At 41.3% G+C, this 19,700-nt stretch overlaps 2 protein-coding genes and 1 long non-coding RNA gene across 6 annotated transcripts in view; all 3 read right to left on the bottom strand.

Moving 5' to 3' along the window:
• The window catches only part of rhbdl3 (rhomboid, veinlet-like 3 (Drosophila)), a 61,546-nt gene extending 59,128 nt beyond the window's left edge, over nucleotides 1–2,418 (bottom strand). Inside the window, exons 1-3 of one of the 3 annotated variants that reach the window (XM_044345726.1) lie at nucleotides 1,632–2,418; nucleotides 883–1,539; nucleotides 225–248 (exon numbers count right to left, since the gene is read on the bottom strand). In XM_044345726.1, the coding sequence (XP_044201661.1) occupies nucleotides 225–248; nucleotides 883–1,023 (165 nt within the window). In that variant the 5' untranslated portion in view covers nucleotides 1,024–1,539; nucleotides 1,632–2,418. Of the gene's footprint in view, nucleotides 1–224; nucleotides 249–882 lie in introns of all 3 variants that reach the window. The other 2 variants (XM_044345725.1, XM_044345728.1) reach the window with 2 other exon arrangements.
• Nucleotides 2,419–4,108: 1,690 nt separating this feature from the next.
• Nucleotides 4,109–6,449, bottom strand: LOC122979668. Its single transcript, XR_006402899.1, has 2 exons — nucleotides 6,279–6,449; nucleotides 4,109–4,274 (listed from the first exon to the last, which is right to left on the bottom strand). It is a non-coding gene; the product is annotated as an uncharacterized LOC122979668 (long non-coding RNA).
• A 626-nt stretch (nucleotides 6,450–7,075) lies between these two features.
• rhot1b (ras homolog family member T1) lies at nucleotides 7,076–19,202 on the bottom strand. Of its 2 annotated transcripts, XM_044346122.1 has the most exons (20): nucleotides 18,800–19,202; nucleotides 17,809–17,867; nucleotides 17,568–17,649; nucleotides 17,317–17,360; nucleotides 17,148–17,201; nucleotides 16,943–16,995; nucleotides 16,389–16,497; nucleotides 15,417–15,518; nucleotides 15,186–15,284; nucleotides 14,892–15,000; nucleotides 14,661–14,781; nucleotides 14,465–14,549; nucleotides 14,009–14,154; nucleotides 12,663–12,763; nucleotides 12,226–12,356; nucleotides 11,884–11,967; nucleotides 11,109–11,231; nucleotides 10,796–10,998; nucleotides 9,152–9,274; nucleotides 7,076–8,422 (listed from the first exon to the last, which is right to left on the bottom strand). In XM_044346122.1, exons 1-20 carry the CDS (start codon nucleotides 18,834–18,836, stop codon nucleotides 8,305–8,307), a joined length of 1,983 nt encoding a protein of 660 aa, XP_044202057.1. In that variant the 5' UTR covers nucleotides 18,837–19,202; the 3' UTR covers nucleotides 7,076–8,304. The 2 variants fall into 2 exon arrangements, with proteins under 2 accessions (XP_044202057.1, XP_044202058.1); XM_044346123.1 differs by lacking the exon at nucleotides 9,152–9,274 and having other exon boundaries at nucleotides 18,800–19,201.
• Between the last annotated feature and the right edge of the window lie 498 nt (nucleotides 19,203–19,700).

The following is a 19,700-nucleotide window of genomic DNA, read 5'->3' as shown; positions in this document are numbered from 1 at the left end:
AGTGCAATATTGTACTCTGCTCTTCCAAAAATTCCCCCATGTCTCATGACCTTTAACCATTGTGGTGCTTCATCTGTGTTGCTTCTCGCTGATAACACAGATTTAGTCAGAGGTCACACACAGTTCACACACAGATGAGCACCTCTGAAGACAAACACCGCTCCACAATGAGTGAAACATGCATGTGGAAAGAGCTTCAAGCCACCGTAGCTTGCAGAACATACCTTGTCAAACAGAGACTTCCATTGCTGAGACAAGGAAAGAGAAAAAAGAGCAAAGTGAAGGAGTGAGAGAGAGGATGACAGTGGAAAAAGGAAAAAAAAAAATCTCTGGAACAGGTGCCAGAACTAAGTAGTGCACCTGTTTGGAAATGATGAATCTTGGCTAAAAGGACTTTTCACTCACACACTTGAGCATTTGCCTTAATTGCAGTCTTGCAATCACATCCTGTTATTATCTGATCATTGTGGTCAATGAGCCGCAGAAAAAGATAATAGGGTACCAAGGTGTACATCATTATGTGTGAGGGTTCTCTTATCTCAAAGTCTGAGACAACTACAGGAGGAAGAGTGGTGTGCATGTGCACGTGTTGTCTCCCTCAAAAAACAAATATATTGCTGAAAAGGATGTGCTGTGTAGCTACTCTCATTGTTCTGTAGTATTTTAAATTCCTTCTGCTATCACTGTAAAACTCCAGTTTTAAATAACGCCATGAAATGTACATAAATAACCTTCTAAAATTAATTATAGGCTCAGGCTCATACTTTCTTAGAATCAAATACACTGCTGAATTTGCCCCAGTGCGTAAGAAATCCTGCTGCGTAATTGTGAAAAATGGTCTAATGTTCACTTCGGGTCCCTCTGTACTACGTGTAAACCTACGTCCTCTGGGGCCACGGGAAGGACCTCGGTGCTCTCCAAAACCTCGATCTCCTCGCCCTCCGCGTTGGCCGCCACCGCCGGAGAGGAGTTTACCGGCGCCTCCCGGGTTCCGCCCGTCATCTTCGGACTGCTCTTCTCCATAAACCCGCGGAGAGCAGCGACTCAGTCCTCAGGAATGACTCCACATAGTTTTACAATCCAATTTCGCTCCCAGTGTGCGTCAGCAACAACAAAGGATGTAAACGCTGAGCATCATGATCACTCGCGCATCTCTTCTCTCTGATTTTGGATGAGTCCAAGTGAAAATACAAACAGCAATAAATCAAAGGGGTGTGTGAACTCCAGTTAATCCCAGCGCATTTCCACAATCTGCAAACAAACCACCCACTGAGGAAAAGTTGATTTGGTAATAGTTTAGAAATAGTTCTGGGCTATAAAGTCCCCTTGCGGCGTCACACCACCGTCCAGCACATCGTTAGTCTTGTCGGGCAGCAGTGACAGAGGTTTGCAGAGCTGGAAGGGAGCCTGAATTTTCCTCGCCAAGAACAGAGGCTCAGGCAGAGGTCCAAGTCTGTGAAGCAGGGGGACGCACATTTGCAGAGCTTTTCACTTTGAGAGATGCGACGCAGCGGCAGCGGCAGCGGAGCGCAGATCCATCTGAAAGAAATAATGACATCATCAAATACTGACAACAACAAGAAACGCAGGACAGAAATGACAAACCGGACTGAATGACGCACAAGTCTCACCTGGCTGCTTCGTCCAGGGGGAGCCGGTGAAACTCGACTTAAACAGAGTGGGCACAGTCACATGACGGACTCAGAAGTCAAAGCAAGTGCCCGATTTTTTGGTGCGTCATGATACCTGGCACGCTGATTTCTGCGGCGCAGCGCGGGGCCAACCGTCTGGTTTCTCCGCTGTGTGCCGGGGGGACGGAGGGAGGGGGGGGGGGGGGGGGGGGGGGGCACTGTCCGCCTCCGCCGGGATGCTCCAGGAGACACCGGGACTCTGGCCGCATACGTCCTTCCAGGCACAGAGAGACAGAGTGAGAGGGTGGGGGCGGAGAGGCATGGAGAGATTTGGCCGGCGGTGAGGAGGGATCACCAGCCACTCCCGCTCTGGGGTTTCGAGGAACTCCGGCTTCCTAAACAGCTGGCTGTCACTCTGTCACTGGCTCAGACGGTTTAGTTTACGTCGTTTGGTCATTTATGCCTGATGATGAAATGTAGCACTTCTATAATTATGTGGTCATTATTACACCAGTCAAATGGGCAATAATGTGACAGAATTAGGTACCCTTTCCTAATGACGCACCCTTTGTATAATAACCAATACTTCATAGATCAGGTGTAAGCCATCAATAAGAATAAGTTTCGGATTGACAGGTTGGGATAAATTGGCAGGTGATAATGTCGGTAATCCATTAACGGGTCATGAGTTTCTCACTTTCTAATAAGTCATCAAATCTGTAGTTATAAATATTAATATGTCATTAATAAAGGATTTTTAGAATCGTTAATACAGTCTGCTGTTGTACATGTTGTTAATAATAAATGGATTTTGGTCCAATGTTCTGAAAATCTTTCCAAGAAGTTAAGTGGTCTAAAGTTCCAGTGGAGTGGTCCTCCTGAGGAAGAGGAACTGAAGGATTAACACCAGCCAATAGGATTTGTCACACACTTGGAAAACCCCAAAGTTGTTCTTATTAATAACTTATAACTGATGTATGATAATAAATTATTTATTAACATCAACTCATAAAAAAAGGTATCGTTTATGGAAGTGGCGGTTGTTCAGATTCAACCTCAACCATCATAATGATGCCAAACAAAGTATTCAGTATTTAGACCTTAAAGTAGGCTATTACTGTAGGTTTGCATTTCATTTGAAATGACCATGATGTTTTACTGAAATTATTTAAAACATGTAGAGCAGTATATATAAAATGTGAGGTTAATTTCAGCATTGTTCTATGGATAATAACTGATGGCAGGATTACACAAGTTACATTAAGGTCACTGTTAATGTTTCCAGAGTCTGTAAAAGATGAAGCAAACAGACACTTGGATTGTTAGTGGTTCTGGTTACTCAAGAGTGAATTAAAACTTGCAGATTGTTCATGCAGACACAGGTACCACAAAGTAACAGCTCTGTTGGAGACGAGCAGTGTCATTCGATCACTACACCCTCTTCCAATCTGTGCATATTTTCCAATTATTAATCAGTATTCACCATGTGGAGTGCAAATGTGATTAACATCCAAAATGTCTAATTCACTTCTTGCTAGAGGACAGCTATTCTCGGACATAATTAATTTAACTAATTTCTTCTTCTTCTTTAGTGCATTGATTTATTGTGTTGCTGTATTTCCACACAGTTTGGACATATGAGATTTTCATTTTCAGTCATTTTAGTTACATTTCAACATGTTCTTACTGTTGTGTATTTGTTGAAATACTTCATTTTTGTTATGTATCCTGATAATATTTACTGCTGCAATGACCCAGTTTCTTAGTGATTCACATTTAATCGTATCTCATCTCATGTTATAAATGGTAAGTGTCCCAAAGAAACAGCATACATAAATTCCTAAATTGCACAGTATCCTCCTTTATAGACTCAGGAAGAAGGGAGTGTCCAAGCTTTTAAATTCCAGGTTGTTTTATGGGGATATAAACTGTCCCCTCCAGGTCTGCTGCAGCAATCACTCAAATGATGGGGTCCCATTTCAGACAAACACCCACCTATTAACTAGTGAGACATCAAACACACTTAATAGTTGGGTGGAAGCCATCTATGAAGAGAAATGATGCGATGGCGGTGTGGTCCACAGTGTGTAGGTTGATCAGTATCCCTCTAGTGAAACTCCCCCAGCTATGTGATAGCATTGCCATGGAAACAATATGGACAGTTGATATTTTAAACCCTGGGGGTCCTTTCCTGACTCCTACACAGCAGCGTTGGGTTAAAGTTGGAGCCTGTTGTCTGTTACCTGTTGCCACATTGTTGAGATACACCCAGAAGCTGTTCTGCGTCACCGGTCATAAGTCAGCAAACCATGGCCAAAAGGGTTGGATCAGAATGCAGACGTCTGACAAAATATGAACAGCTGCAAAATAATTGACTGTTACCTCCCACATACTGATAATCATTAAAGCTTAAACAATAAATTTCAAAGTAACAAAGTCTATGCAAAAAAAAAAGCCAGAACGGAGGTGACAGCATATTGTTGCACATTTATTAATAGAATATAGGACTTCAGGGTATAAAGCTGCTGGGATTTGCATAACAGATGCAACGTTAAACTTCATTAGAATCCTTTGAGCTTCACAATTAACACAACAATTTTTTTCAGCTGTTCCTGGAAGCAGTTGTGAATAGAGGATGGTGGCCTGTGAAGACAATTAGACACCAAACTAAATATTACTGATACTACAAATAAATAACAAGGGTAATCATATACTCAATGATGTTTAAAGTTCAGCTTGTTAAAACATCTCAATCATAATATTTCCCAAAACCCACTGATTTAAGGCTTTACAATATAAATAGTTTCTATATTATCAGTGCATACTCAAAACTCCAAATGATATTGCAAAACCAGTCAGTCTGCATTTTAAAACTTCTGCTTCTATTAAGAATTTATAACAAATCTCTGTGTTCAGCTATACCGGCAGCAGTGTGTCTCTATGATCCTCTCACTCTTCCACAACTATACGTTGCTACTTGTCACTTTGATCACGAAGGTGACACTACTCCATAGAGTATGTAGGCTACAATATAGTATAGAATTGAGTATTTACAGTATATAGTTTAGAGAATATTATAGATCTAAGACCAAACTGACAGAAGGGCAGGACTGAGAAAAAAAGGCACAATTACAAATCTGTCCGCTGTTTCAGCACCACGGACAGCACCATGGATTTATCAATACACAGCACAGTTAGGCTGCTGATATTTCAGAGCCACGGTCGGGGCCATAGATTCGAACTTGCACAAACCTCAGTCAGATAAAGGATCCATCACTCAGGCAGACTAGACTAACATATTCAACTAAACAACCCCTCAGCCCCTGCACTCTCTTTGCTACTAGGGGATGGAGGGGGGGGGGGTGGCAGGTTAACAAGGGGGTTTTCATTTTGGTCATTTTGCTAACAAGAGGGATGTAAAGGGAATTATTGTCTTGTTAGCTAAAGGCAGCAGTGGGAATTTCCATCAAATGCAGCTAATTGGACCGAATAAGCTCTGATGTGTTTGCAAGTCATGTGCTAACATTAGCTGAGGAGCCGTAACGTGACAGGCGGAGAAAGATGATGGAGGGAGATGAAGGAAGAGAGTGTGAACAAGGGGGTGAAAGAACGAGAGCGATAAGCAAAACACCTGCTATGTGGGAGAATTAGCTCATGTATAAATTAACCGCCGGGGAGTATTACCTTCTTTTCACAGGAGTCTCTCTCTCTAAGCTGTTGGCAGGCACTAAGTGTTGGCTTGGTAATACTACAGAAAGGCCGTTTTGTTCATACATTGCTGGTAATGTACTAGCAGGGACTTAATTTTCATGGATAAATAGGAGTTCTCATGCAGCACAGTGTCTGACTGTCTCACATAGTTACAGATACTCATTAGTGAGAGAATCAGTGGTGCTTTAAATGTCCTGACAAAGCAGCTGCACCAGACAACTCAGCCTCAGATGTCTTATGGATTTAATAACCCCGAATAGGTCTGGGGTCTTTTTAGTGTACCCTACTGCTTCATTTAACACAATTTTGCATTCTGCTTTTAAGAAAGTTTTTGGTTAGAGAGTACAGTACTGTAGTTGAAATGTAAAGGTTTGGAGGAGATTAAAATTCAAGGTCAGGACTCTGAGTAAACCAGACATAATCCTCTCTGTCACATCCCTCATGAATAAGTGATTCAAAACTGCCCAGCGGCTCTAACCGATAGCTGCTTCAGACTAATATTCCAGTAAATAAATGATTAGTTTATTCATGACTTCACAGTAATAGCTTGTAAACTCTGCCTGATCTCTATCATATCCTCTTGCTCTTTTTGAAACATGCTGTGGAAAAAGTCAAACTGAGGAAAAAGTTGAATTGAAAATACTCCAAATTAAATTTTAAAATCATCAAAAGTACTAGATTCTTTGTGAGAAACCATCTGTGTGACTGACAGCGATGACTCAGGGACACTGGTAATTCACAATGACAGAAGGAAGGGCTCCTTCTTGAGGAGAAAAATTGATTTCCTAAGTCGAGATGATGCCTTGATCATATTTTTGTATCAGACTGGAACATCAGCACAATCAGACAATGATCTGAAGTGTTTATCATCAATGTGATATTTCTCAAAGTGACTCCTTACACATCTTCTCAAATCCAGAGACAGAAAATCCTCACCTTGTACAACATCTCTGACCACTTAAACATGACGCCACTCTGGTCCATCCTCCCCTGAAACTGGCTCATTATGGAAGCTGGTTTACTTTTCTAAACACATGAACAGACTTGAGTCAGTTTCACATTAAACTGTAAAACATACATTACAATGCAGCCAATGAAATCGGTGACTAAGTTTTTACACTTGTGAGGATTTTTTTCTTTTTTGACACAATGCTGCCCTCTTGTGTTTAAACAGATCTCACCCTGATATCATCCTGGACACAACTTCTCATCTTGTCTGAACAGTTTCCTGTCTTGCTTGCCGATACTGTATTCACCCAAGATAACACAGACAGGACGAGATCAAAGTTGATTATTTGGTGAGATAGAAGCCGTGATTGTAATTATTAATTGACAAACATGTCTTCACAATCATTACAAATATTGTCTGGATCATGTTCTTTACATGTAACGCATTTCCCTCCATTGGAGTCGTCTGTAGACTGAAAGATCAGCCTTATTTAAAAAATACAGATCACGGGCAATTCAGAAATACACAAAAGAATAATAACACTTTATAATTCAGCTTATAATTTATGGTGCAGTTACAGTATTAATTACATACTAATAAACAAGACTATATGGATTCAAGGGAGTAATAATTAGTTTCATTACCTGATTTGTACCTGATTCATACAACAAAGTTACATCATAAATTGGGGGCTGTATTAAAAATGTTTCACTGGAAAGCAAGCGAGAGTAAGACAATTAGATTTTAGGTAAACTGAAAAGAATCAATTCCATCACACCAAATGTAACAGACGTATTTATTTATTGTAAACTTCTGGAAAGGCAGGGATGAGTGAATACATCAAACTGAACTTCATGGCAGACAGTTGCAATTGCATGAAAATTAATAATGGGCTGACATTATTGCATCTTCTGCAACCAGGAGAGCTAACCGGGGGTCACCAAGAGGGTCAAAGTATCATCTAAGAGACTTTTCTGCATCCGTGGGTCTCTGACAGCTTGCAAGCAATGAGGAGAACTTGGCATGGTCTTTTTTTTTTTTTTACAGTAATTCTTAACACACTGGAATGTGGTCAGAAATTCTGAAGCATGCAAACATACAGTATAGATTTTCAATATGTTAGCACACAAACACGCACGCACGCACACACACACACACACACACATAGGAAATGGGAAGACATGAGAGAGAGCAGCTTCGTTCCACACATTCACATCCGTTAATCAAACACTGACCTGCTCAGATGTACAACCGTTAAAAGAAAAAGTGTACATCCAAGCGTTCGGCCATGACAAGCAAACCAGAAATCTGTCAGTGCTGATAATCGATGCTGATGTTTGTGAGACTTTCAGTGTAATTTATGACCTGTTTGTTGAACTGATATCTTTGCATTTAGTGTCTGAATGTGAATCAAACGTTGACCTTTTGGACTAATGACAAACAAATGTACATCTACTATGTTATATACAGTATTTACATATTGTTCACTCTAATAAAATCATAAATTCTATTGCATACCTCACACGTCACAATCCCTATTACAAGTGACACGAGTTGTTCGTTATTTCAATCAGCGAGCAACCGAAAAAATATCTATTTAGCAACTCTCAGATGCAGCTCACTACGGCTCATCAGCAGCTTATCCTTCTCTTCAATAGAAATATAAATATATTATCTTTACTTTGCAAATACTTGCAGACAAACAGATTAAGCAAATTAGCAATTTTGGTACAAAATTAAATATTTTTTTTTCTCTTTTTTTCCCCCAAGAAGAGAAATGTAAAGTGGAATGAAAATGCAAAAAAAAAAAGAAAAGAAAAGTTAAGGTAAGCTTGCACACATGTTGTTTTCAGTCTATTGGGACCTTTTCAACCATAAACCTATGACAGATTCTTCCATAAATTTGCTGAATATAAGTGGGGAAGTCTAGTGTTGCGACTGGTCAAAATAGTTCTATATGTACCCAGTGTAAGTGGGGGGTGGGGGGGGGGGGTGGACCCAGGTGCCTGACGATCACCGTGGTTTGAGCAGTACTCTGTACATAGCGAAGCCCAGCACTACAAACACCGTGGCCCCGACGCTCGCTTTCAGCCAGAAGGTTGAGCTCTTCAGGTCTGCTTGACTCACGTGTCTGTGAAACAGAGCAGCAGAATATAAGAATGAAGTCTGGACACAGAGACAAAGGGGGAGGACAGCAAAGAGTTAACACAGTTCACAGAAGTTTGTACAGAATATTATTTCTCTTCAACTGATATCTCTCAACAAATATGAATAAAGATAGTCTCAATCGTAAACATATTGCAAAGAGGGATGATGTCGACAGGAAGAAGAGACATGCAGAAAAATATGGATGATATTGATGACAGAGCGGGGACGAAGCCTTCAGATACGGAGATTCTCAGGCAGATGAGAGGCAGGCGGGGTTTTAGTTATGACATGAGACAGCAGGACCTGACATGAGTTGTGACATCTCTGTTAGATGAGACAGCTGAGGAACGCAGCACGAGCAAGAAAAATCAACATCAACTGAACGACAACGGGACTGGAATCAAAACGGAAGTGCTTTCGATACTAAGAAAGGAAGCTTGGGAGGAATATCAAAGAAAGCTGGAAGGAAATGAAGATATCAGAATGGTTTCTGAGAGGAGAAGAATGAACTGAAAGGACTCTGACGGCATGAAATAAGGAGGAAAGTGGCAGGAAAACGAAAGGGACTTAGAAGTAAGTCAAGGTTGTAATCTAATTTCTGATGAGAAACTGATGCCACAAGATTAAGTAACTGCAAAAAAAAAAATGGTGGAATGAAAGGAAGAGAAATGAACGGGAAGAAGAAGAGAAGAATGTAAGAGGTAAAGAGGACCTTCTGAGTACCACAGTGTAGAGTTTGGCCCTGACCGTCTGCAGCAGCTCAGAGTTGAGGAAGTTCTGACACAAGCAGAAGGTGCACCGGTTACAAGTGCACATGCAGCGCAGCCGGGCATGGCTGAGGAGAGATACGGGGAGGACAAACACCAACACACACAGTTCATATATATATATGAACGCATATAGAACCAAATACAACACACACAAAACACAGGAGGGGAAGAAAAGACGGTTCAAGTTAAAACAAGCCACCACCATCATAAGAGTCATCTGTAGATCCATGAAAGATGATGAAAATACATTTTGAGGAGGATGAACCTAACGCCAATTAAATCAATTAATCAAACACTAAATCCAATGGTGAATGAAAAATTCTTGCAAAAAACTACCAAAGAATGACGGAGCAAAATGTAGTTGACTTGGCTGTGGGTTAAAATCTACTGTCATGTAATTATGTGAGTGACGTGCAGAGCGGTGCTGTGTGTTGACAGTGAGCTGCAGTATGATTGCAGGACTGTGACCCTCTGGGAGAGATCAGTATCCCTGATCTCAGCAGGGAAACCCTCTGTGGCTTCAGACTGAACGCAACATGTCCAGAGGGCAGTGAAGTGTGTTAATGCGTGTAGACGCAGTACATGATGTCAGATACTGACACTTGAAAAGAGAAGAAACATCCCAACGGGAAGTAGTGAGTTTATCTGAGGTGGGGAGTGATGTCACAGAACGATTCTACAGAACCTCGGAGTGGTCTTAGAGAGAAAAAGATGTATATATATGTGAACATTTTAAACCAGAAAGTTGTGCTTTGTGTGAACAAACAGATAAGAAATAGTGCAATATGGTGAACAACTGCACTAATACACTGTACACTGACAATTAAGTATTAAACTATAAAATCAACCTTAACTTGGCAACAATTTATTCACCATAAAGCCCATGGTGGTCGTAGAGTTTTTTCTCTACGACGACTCCGGGGCTCCGGACAATTCTGATCACAGTTTGTGTTTTTAACTTTAGGTGAATCTTAACCATCAAAGCACCATGAAAACAGTGCTACGCTTTCAGCCTAAATAGTGAAACGGGGCTAAAACAGAGCAAAATCTGATCCAACCAAAAAATACAAAACTCTCTATTAATAATTAATCAGCAGCTGCACACTTCTGTCCCAGACAGCGACTGAGAAGAAGGCATCGAGCCAACAAAAACAAAAAGCTGTCTAGTGACATTTGGCACAAATACACAGAGGATTGCACACATGTTGCAAACGAGACATTGTTTAGTCTTTTGAAAGAAGGTCGAAGTTTGCATAAATAAAATAACAGTTACCAAACTGACACTGGGAGCAAAAATAAAAACTGGTTCTGGTGGGTGATAGTGTGTACTAACCATCATAGCCTACCATGCTAGCTATCCGTTAGCTGGTAGATTTATGAACAAGCAAAGTGATAATAAAAGTTTTGAATATCCTGGTAAAAGAAACAGTGTAATATGGTGAACATACATATATTTTCAGGTCAAGTAATATATGAGACTTCAGTCTGTAAAATTACAGTTATATCTGCTACCATCTGGGGAACCTAATGTGTAAACATGCTTAGTTAAAGTTGAACGAGTGCAGATGATGTGTCTGTATACGTACGGGTACATGGCCATGGTGGTAAGTTTGGTGTAGATGTCTCTGCTGGGTGCGTCTGCAGTGTTACAGGTGAAGGACTGGGGAGGTGGCATCTTGTGCCTCCTACAAAACTCCAGAGGACTGCAGCCATACAGCTGTTTGATCTCTGGCAGGTCCGACTTGGTTGCTATCATCATACACGGGATCTTGCTGTCCATGAAGTATTGCTGAGGGGGGGAAAAGGTGCAGGTGATGAATGATCATCATCAAGTAGATGTCAAGATGAAGTTACAACAGGGTTGAACATATTTCTTTCGATCCGGTTACACAGTTTTACCTTGAAGACTTTGGCGCAGTACTCAAAGGAGTAAGGGTTGCTGACGTCATAGACCAGGCAGACGATGTCACAGGCCAGATCAGCGTCAGACAGGTAGTCAAAGTCGGGGAACACTTCATGAAGCTGAGGAGAGGAGAGTAGAAAGAACACTGCTGAGTTTCAAATACAGTCTCTGCTGATGTTCTCTGTATCGCTGCGGCTGGCTGTAGAGGCACAGTTTACTAATGTCATCAGCTAATGTATAAGAAGATGGTCTGTCTGGCTCATTTCCCTCCACCTCTGAGGGCATCACTGTAACTCAGCCGGGTATCAAGAGTCAAGAAGTGTACTATATTTATAGCAAGTAATGCAATGCTTTTTCATCTGTTGTGGTTTAATTGCTAATTTAATAGCGCTTTTTTGCTTGACCCCAAAACTAGCCATATTTCAATTGTTGTGTATTGTAACAGAGAATGCAAAGACTGCTGCACTTTTGCAGGTGAAGCTATGCGATGCTAATACTTTTGTCATGCGAGCATAAATGCTTCCTTGACAAAAGCATTAGGTGGACATGATAAGAGGCTTATACAAACAGCCAGGTAAGCACCGCTATCCTCACAGCCTCGAAGGTTTGGAAGTGAGAATCTTAAACACAAAGCATTGTAGTACATATATATACATATATAGTTATTATTGTTTTATACAAGCACTGGAATAGTTCTATATATATACAATACATTACATACAAAAAATGCTCATAAATTATGCAATATTAAGAGGTAACTGTGATACTCACAAGAAGGTATTTCTCTTGACCGTAAACATATGTGGTGCTGATGGCGTAGTAGGATCTGTGTTCCTCTCTGATCATATTTTGGCGCTGAGAAGAAAAAACAACATGCAGCGAGTGTCTTTTTGATGTTATACTGTATGTGACTGTGTGACATGTAATATTTCAGTAGAATAGTTCTTATATACTGTATATTTTACTCACTAACATGTATACTTTTGTTTTTGTGGTGCCTGCGGTGTGGGGGTGGGGGGGGGGTGGGGCTTATGGAAGAGTAAAACCACCTGGTGAAATATTCTGCAGTGGCAAAGCCTCCATTAAAATGCTTTGGTGTTTATCTCTGTTTACCATGAGGTTTGTACCCAGGAAGGCTTGGAGGAAGCCGCTCTTGCCGCTGCCAACATCTCCGAAGACATTACAGCGGAAGACGCTGCGCTGGGTCTGCTTCTTCTGCAAGTCAATCTTCTTATCTCTGGTCACTGCAGGGGCAAAACACACACGGGTATCAGAGGATTAGTTGAGACTGCTGCTGTACACAACACATGTCTGCAGTCAGACAGCAACAACATTCAGTTTGAACTGCTGCAGCAACAGCTGCTGTGATGTCAGAGGTGACTACTGATGTGGTAATAAAGCAGTTTACTCAACAGATAAATGAACTCATGATGCTGAATAATGCTAACAGGTCTGACATTAGAATGAATGATGGTGAGTGACTGAAATCAAAATGTCCTTGTTACAACCATGAATGTGATGTTATGATCAACTTTGATGTGAAGCTTCACCTGTAATTCCTGCTGCTTGGGACTCCTGCTCCGCGATTATTGAGTAACCAAGGTAACCCAGATACTCCAGACATCGTTGGACATCCAGATATGTTGTTAACCTGGACAAAAAGTAACAGAATCCAAAGTACTTTACATCAAACATAAAAAGGAGTGTTTTATTTTGTCATGCATGTACATTCCCTATATCAAATACATTCTTACATTGTGATTTTATTCTGCAAACATCTAATCAAAGAATAAGCAAACTAGACAGTCCATACCTCACAAGTATCTAAGTACAATAATCAGCCCTAGTGGTATATATATTTTTGTTTGGAGAAAAATGAAGACATTTGCTGCTGTCTATGTGTTACTTTCAGCACATTCAACCCAGCGTCTCCATGTCTGACATGGCATCTTTTTTGATGTTATCACTGCAGGGAGTGATGTCAAAGTCCACCTTTGAAATCAAATTTAATGCTTTTTAAAGACCTTGACAGAGAAAAGTGAACACCCTCTCCACAGCAAAATAAATGCACATTAGGGCTGAGCTTCATGTTTGAAATTAATTTGACGATATTAGTCGGGACATTTTTCTGAGTAATTTTCTATCTCCATGTAACAATCACATATAAAATCACAAAGTAATCAAATGAATGGAAAATGTGATGAACTGTGTCCCACTGTTACACTTTACAATAGATAAAACTCTTTATGTTAGAAAAAGCATTTTAAATTTTAATTACAATTTGCTTGGAATTGTTCATTTTGACGACACTGTTCTGGTCGTTCACCCGCAGGATCAGCTGTAGTTAATCCCCCCCCCCTCATTAAGACACATACATGTTACAGTATATCAACCTTTCATCCATTTTAACAGTCTGTTAAATCTGTAAACTCCAGCTGAGCAGTCACCACTCTTCTCCTTCATGACGCACGTCGGTCGTTGCGGCTTATTATCCAGATTCTGGCAACTATCAGAAATAACAGAAGGCTTTGTGTTTCCTCTGAACCCACCCCCCCCCCCCCCCCCCCCCCGGCCAACTGTCTTAAGCTGAGCATCATCTGTACTGTTTTGTGTGCTTCTTTAATCCTGTTACCTTTGTGAGAGCAGGTGGCCGCCTGCGGAGAACCGATCAAAACATCACCAGAAAAAGAAGAAAAAAAAAAGAGCCGCCGAAGACAAAAATATTTAAATAAGTGAATCCTGTGAGGAGATATTTCTAAAGCAACGAGGAATTACCTCAAAATTGAAGACCTACCATAATTAAAACTTTTTAAAGACATTTTATGACCTTAAATTCTGTGAATCCTTTTTAAGGATCCATACTTGGAGCCTTTAAATAAATTAAATGCCCACTTACGTCCACTGTGAGAGATACCCCTGGTAAGTGATCCAGCCCTGGTCATTAGTGCAAACTGTGTTATTGACATCTGGGCCCCAGGGCATGTAGGGAAAAACATCAAACAGGTCCTTCAGCTCCTCTGGTGACAAGGCACAGTCACGGTCCTGAGATAAACACAGGTTGGTTTAGCTGTACACAGGAAGACAATCAATGCGCCTGTCAATCCTAGAAAACAAACATGATGGACTGAAGCTGCCACTTTCTTTTTTTAAACTCCTTGACTTTCATTCTAACCTCGCGGCTAATTCTCCTGCCAATCCCTCCTCGGTGGCAAGAAGTGAACTCCGCAGCAGGTGGTCAGCGTTGGCAGGAGGAGAGTATTTCAGGTTTCATTCAGTGTTAGGTACTGAGCTGCTTCCTGTAAGTGTCGCTAAAGGGCAGAGGCTAAAAGTAAATAGGGAAGCAGGATTGTACCTTGTCATGTTTGTCAAAGACGCTCTGGAGGAAGAGGTAGGCATTGTGGTTGAGCTCTGTGGTGCAGTCTGGAGGAATTTTCAACCTGAACAGGGTGAAAATCTTACAGTCATATTTAAAACAGCAAAGATAAAAAAAGGAGAAATATAAGAGTTCACAAGAAAAAGTGTCAGAAGGGGTTAAATCAGAGACTTACGGAGGGAAGAGGTAGTCCTGATTTAGCTCCAGGTCATCATCATATCCGAACCTCCTCAGCACTGTCCACGTTGTTTCATGGCGGCCTCGCTGGATGAACAACGTGTGAAGGAACAGGAAGCCTAAAAGAGAGGAAAGTCACAGAAATAATCAAACAACACAGTCAGGAATACTGTGACGGAGGTTCATGTGCTAGAAAACACAGAAAGGAGGTCAGCAGTTCTATTCCTACCCTTCAGAGTGAGTCCGTTGTCGCTTACACCGTCACTCAAATTCCTCCTCACCACATTTTTTACATCCTCCAACGCCTGAGACTCCAGTGGGGTGTTGAAGCACGTCCGCTGTGGGAAGTCAGACAAAAACATGCTTGTATAACGAGCAAAAAGGGTTCTGTGAACAAGAGAGGGGCTGGATTCCCCTTCTCAAAATTAAGAAAAAGAAGAACAAATTCTACTTATTGTTATAATATATATATATATATATATATATATATATATTATCTATTGAACAACAAAAGTTGATTTACCTGGAAGAAGTTGAGCTCATTATCATTGAGAATACCATCGTTGTCCAGGTCAGACACTTTGAAGATTCGAGTCAGGGCTTTTACACAAAGTGGCTTCATCTGGGAACAGAAGCAGCAGAGCAAAAGTCTCTCAAAATGATTGATTTTATAACTGAATGTCAGAAACTGGAAAAGTCTCTGCACGCCTGAATATGTGACAGACACCTCACAACAAACACGTTGATCTCTTACATCTTTTTTCTCCGGACAGTAGAGGGGACCTGTCGGGTGAAGAACGGCCTTTTGAGCGTAGTAGAACAGCTCTGAGATGTTCTTCAGGTTCTTCGCTGAACACTATGAACGGCAGGAAAAAGGGGGTTTGATTATACACATGTAGAGTGGTTTTCAATTATATAGCATACTGTGCAGTATATAGCCTTCTAGCAAATTAGCCTTAAAACCTTTGCAACCCTATAAACAAAACGGTCTGACATGTACAGATAAGCTAGTGGTAAGTATAGCCAGCCCTGTTTACCTACTGTGTGTGTGTGTGTGTGTTTGTGTGTCTGTCTGTATGCCTGTATGTACTCTATGTGTGTGTGTGTGTGTGTGTGTGTGTGTGTGTGTGTGTGTGTGTGTGTGTGTAGGTGTGAGCCAAGTAAAAGCCAGACAGGGTATTAACACACAAGATCCGTCTGAGCGACACACCTGGTCTAATTAACCTGTCTGAAAACCTACAAGTGATGCCCTGTTAGCAGAATGACACTAGACTGTGCTTGAGGTTCATCTTGTTCATGTGCACGCCATGCGCTGCGTTCATGTATCAAACACTGAACACGAAACAGAAACGTAGCACATCAACAACTGTGGGACTTCCACACTGTGTAGTAAACATGCAAAAAATAGCATTTATTGAGATTTTCATGTTTTTACTTCAACTAAAGTACATTCAAGGAACTGATAAAAACCCCCTAACAGCACTACAGATAAAAAACAAGGTTGTTTCTCTTGGTTCCTAAAAAGTTTCTACCCGGTATTACTGTTTCTTCCCCTCTTTAGATCCTGTTTAATGACAACGTCAGAAGATACTGATTTCCATTTGTGTTTCCCGGAGTAACACATCTGTATCTGTCTGTTGTCTGAATAAATAGCATTACTACAGCATTAAAGTATTTATAAGGCCAATCAACCCACATTTAATGTTAAGGTTTTGCTGTTTCTCACCTCAACGCAAGTCTCTATCTCACTGTACTGGTTCATAATGGGCAGTATGGTCTCCATGCTGCTGTGCTCCACCAGGTCTGATTTATTCCCCACCAGGATCAGAGGAACCCTGGACACATCAACACAAACAGAGATTACATCAAACCCCTTGTTACATGAGAAATTACTGATAGCTCCGAGACAGTAAACATGTTTTACTAAAGCTACTGAAAATAAAGGATGGAAATTTCTCTCCCAGAAAAAAAGCTATGACTCATTTTACAGTGACAATCTCACAACACAGAGAGCTGAATCTGCTCATGTGAAGTGCTGCACGTCCGCTGCTGCTGCTCCCGCCTTACAGAGAAGTGATTGTGAAAAATTTCCACCCTGTGAATATAGGTCAGCACTTCAAACTCTAGTAGAACAGAGACCAGCCTTTTGCAGACTTTCTCCTGAAGTTGGTCCTGCTGTGAAACGTACGTACCCTCTGCCTCCCCATATTTCATCAGCCTAAAGCTGAAGTGACAAGAGCAGGAAAACACAGGACTATTTATATACTAGTGCATACATACCTGCTGTCCTTGTCTGTGTTCTCAGTGATGAGGGGGATCCAGTGGCTGGTCACCTACAACGATGGACACAAAAGTAGAAGACAAACGCTACTTTGAGATAAAACTCCTAATGTGAGTGTCATGCAGTCACACTAACAGTCTCTAATGTTGAGTTGTGCTACTGTACAAACAAATTATGGAAATGCTAACAGCAGAGGTAACTCACCTTCTCTATGGACTTCTTGTTGTTGACAGAGTACACAATGCAAATCACGTTTGCCTATAAGAGACAGACACAGATGCTCATTAGGTTTTTACTGACTCAGCACTTCTCTCTCTCGAGTATAACAGAGATGCTTAATGCACTAACAGAGATGCTTAATGTGCTAACTGACCTTGGCGATCTCCTGGAACAGCTGCTCGTCTGTCTGCTCTGCCTCTGTAAACGCCAAGACGAACGTACTTCAATAAAAACAAGGAAAGCGCTCTTCTGTCTCAACTTACCAGGTTAAAAAAAAGGTATCTACAGAAGAGTTTTCTGACACAATGTTAACTACAAATATATGTAGTTAAATTGAAATGGCATGAAAAGATTTGTCAGTCACTTACACAGTCAAACAAAGAAACAGTCTTGGTCTTGAACTACCTGAATAGTCCACAATGTGTGTGGGAACTCTCTCTGGTGTGACGTCTGCAGGTATGGTGATCTCCTCAGCTCGGTAGGGAACCTGGGATGGAAACAACTTGGCTGTCACTCTTATACAGACAGGTTTACTTCAATAATACAATCAGATCAGTCAAGGGCAGATACTGACAAAGTTTAAGTTGGAGAGACATCATCAAGGTTTCCAACATCCAAGACTAATATAAGAAGAATTCATCCGTACCACTTGTGGGAACTCCTCGCTGACCAGGGACATGATGAGAGAGGTCTTCCCCACCTTGGCTGGGGGGGGGGGGGGGACAGAGACAAGAAGGATGAGTGAGTTTTTTTTGGTCTTAGCATACACTGAAGCTTGTTTGCCAACTGGCTGTTGGGACATCATTTATTAAATGAACACTAAAACAATTACTGAGCTTAACAAGCTATTCAGGCCACGTGGTCGGGACACAGATCTCACATTATGATCATTATACATTATTAAAACACCACCATATTTTTAATGTGTGTGACTATGAATTAGCAGCTTTCATCCTGGCAGATGACAGAAAGCTTCCATGACCTAAAAACTCTCTGTAACAGCTGAAGTTCCAGTAGAGGAGTGTACAACATATATATAACATGCGTAGCACAGATTCTGGAAGATAAAAGACTTTGATTTAGCCTGTCAGGAGTTCACTTCTCTGTATCCCATGATATTCCCAGAGTTCAGTGACCACAGGAACCCCCCGACAGGCAGATGTCACCTGACAGAGCTGGAGTTGTGCAGAGGTTTGTGCACAGATGTGAAACAGTATTCACTTCTTTGAGACTGTTGTAAAACTGACGCATTTCTGCAGTGATTTCAATGTTATGTTCAAGAAAATCGGACATTTCGCGTTCAGTAGCTTAACTGTCTCTCTATAGGTTGACAGAAGTCCTAAATGACATCCATTCAAAGTGACAACAGCCTTTTTTTTCCTACAGTCTACATACAATGATATTGCTGAGGAGCCTTGTTGAGATTAGGAGCAATGGTGATGTGTTACAGCCAAACAACACGCTGCAAATTAACACAATATGTAACAAAATGAAGGTAAAAAAAGGGGGAGAATGAACTGAAATCATCATGATATACTAGTCTGGTTGTCAGCATCACATGCCCGTCTGGTAGCATCACTGTGAAGTGAAGAGACTCTGCAGACAACACAATGTAAATTAATGATAGCTTCACTTACGCTCCCCTACTAATAATATCCTCACGTCCTTGCGCATCTTCTCCAGCGTCGAGATCCAACTCGGTAAATTGGTTTGTGTGACACATTTAGGCTCCTGTCTAGATGAAGGATACAGCCGGCCAGCTCTCCGCGGCCTGGCTCGCTTGCTAACGGCTACGTTCGCATTTCAGCTCCGGTTTACGCTGGTTCACAACAGACAGCAGGGATCTGTGAATACAACCCGACGGATATCCGAGGAACCAGCGGTGTTGTTTTATTATATCCCACCTGCCATGAACAGTCAGTCAAACCGTTGCTGTTGTTGCTGTTGTGTTCACCTAGCTAACCTACTCATATGTACTTGAATTAGTGAGCGCTAGCAAGCGTGCTTTGCACCACGCCCCTCCGCTTCAGCTGACCGTGAGGGCGAGCAAAGATCGTATATTAATAAAAGAGTCGCGTAAAAGCTTAAAAAGTCGCCTGTTTACTCATCCCGAAAACGTCAACATTAGTAGTCTGTTACGGTTAGTATGATAACAACCTGCGACTTAAAATATTAAGGAGAAATCCTTTTATTTTTCAGACTCGGCTCTGCTCAAAGTCTCAATGACATTTCTGGTACCAAGAGAAAGGTGTAGAGTGAGATGTCTTATGTTTTCTCCCAGCTCGGGAGCCGCTGTCCTGTCAACATGCGCCGCCTACAGGCAAGAAAACTAAACAGCAGCAATAGAGATGCAGTTACACACAGTACATACAGCTGCTCTAGTTTTTTTTTTTATAATTGTGGTATAGTATAAAATAATTAAAACTTAGATATAATACTCTCAGTGAGCTTTTAGCACATTTCCAGTTCAGATACAAAACGTTAGTAAAACTAAAGAACTGATAGTGAACTTTGACAGGAAGCAGCGGAGGAACTACC

The sequence above is a fragment of the Thunnus albacares genome, chromosome 3, assembly GCF_914725855.1.
Source record: "Thunnus albacares chromosome 3, fThuAlb1.1, whole genome shotgun sequence".
Classification (NCBI taxonomy): Eukaryota; Metazoa; Chordata; class Actinopteri; order Scombriformes; family Scombridae; genus Thunnus; species Thunnus albacares.
The sequence above is the reverse complement of the archived record's forward strand: the minus strand, read 5'-3'. Positions and strand labels throughout refer to the sequence as shown.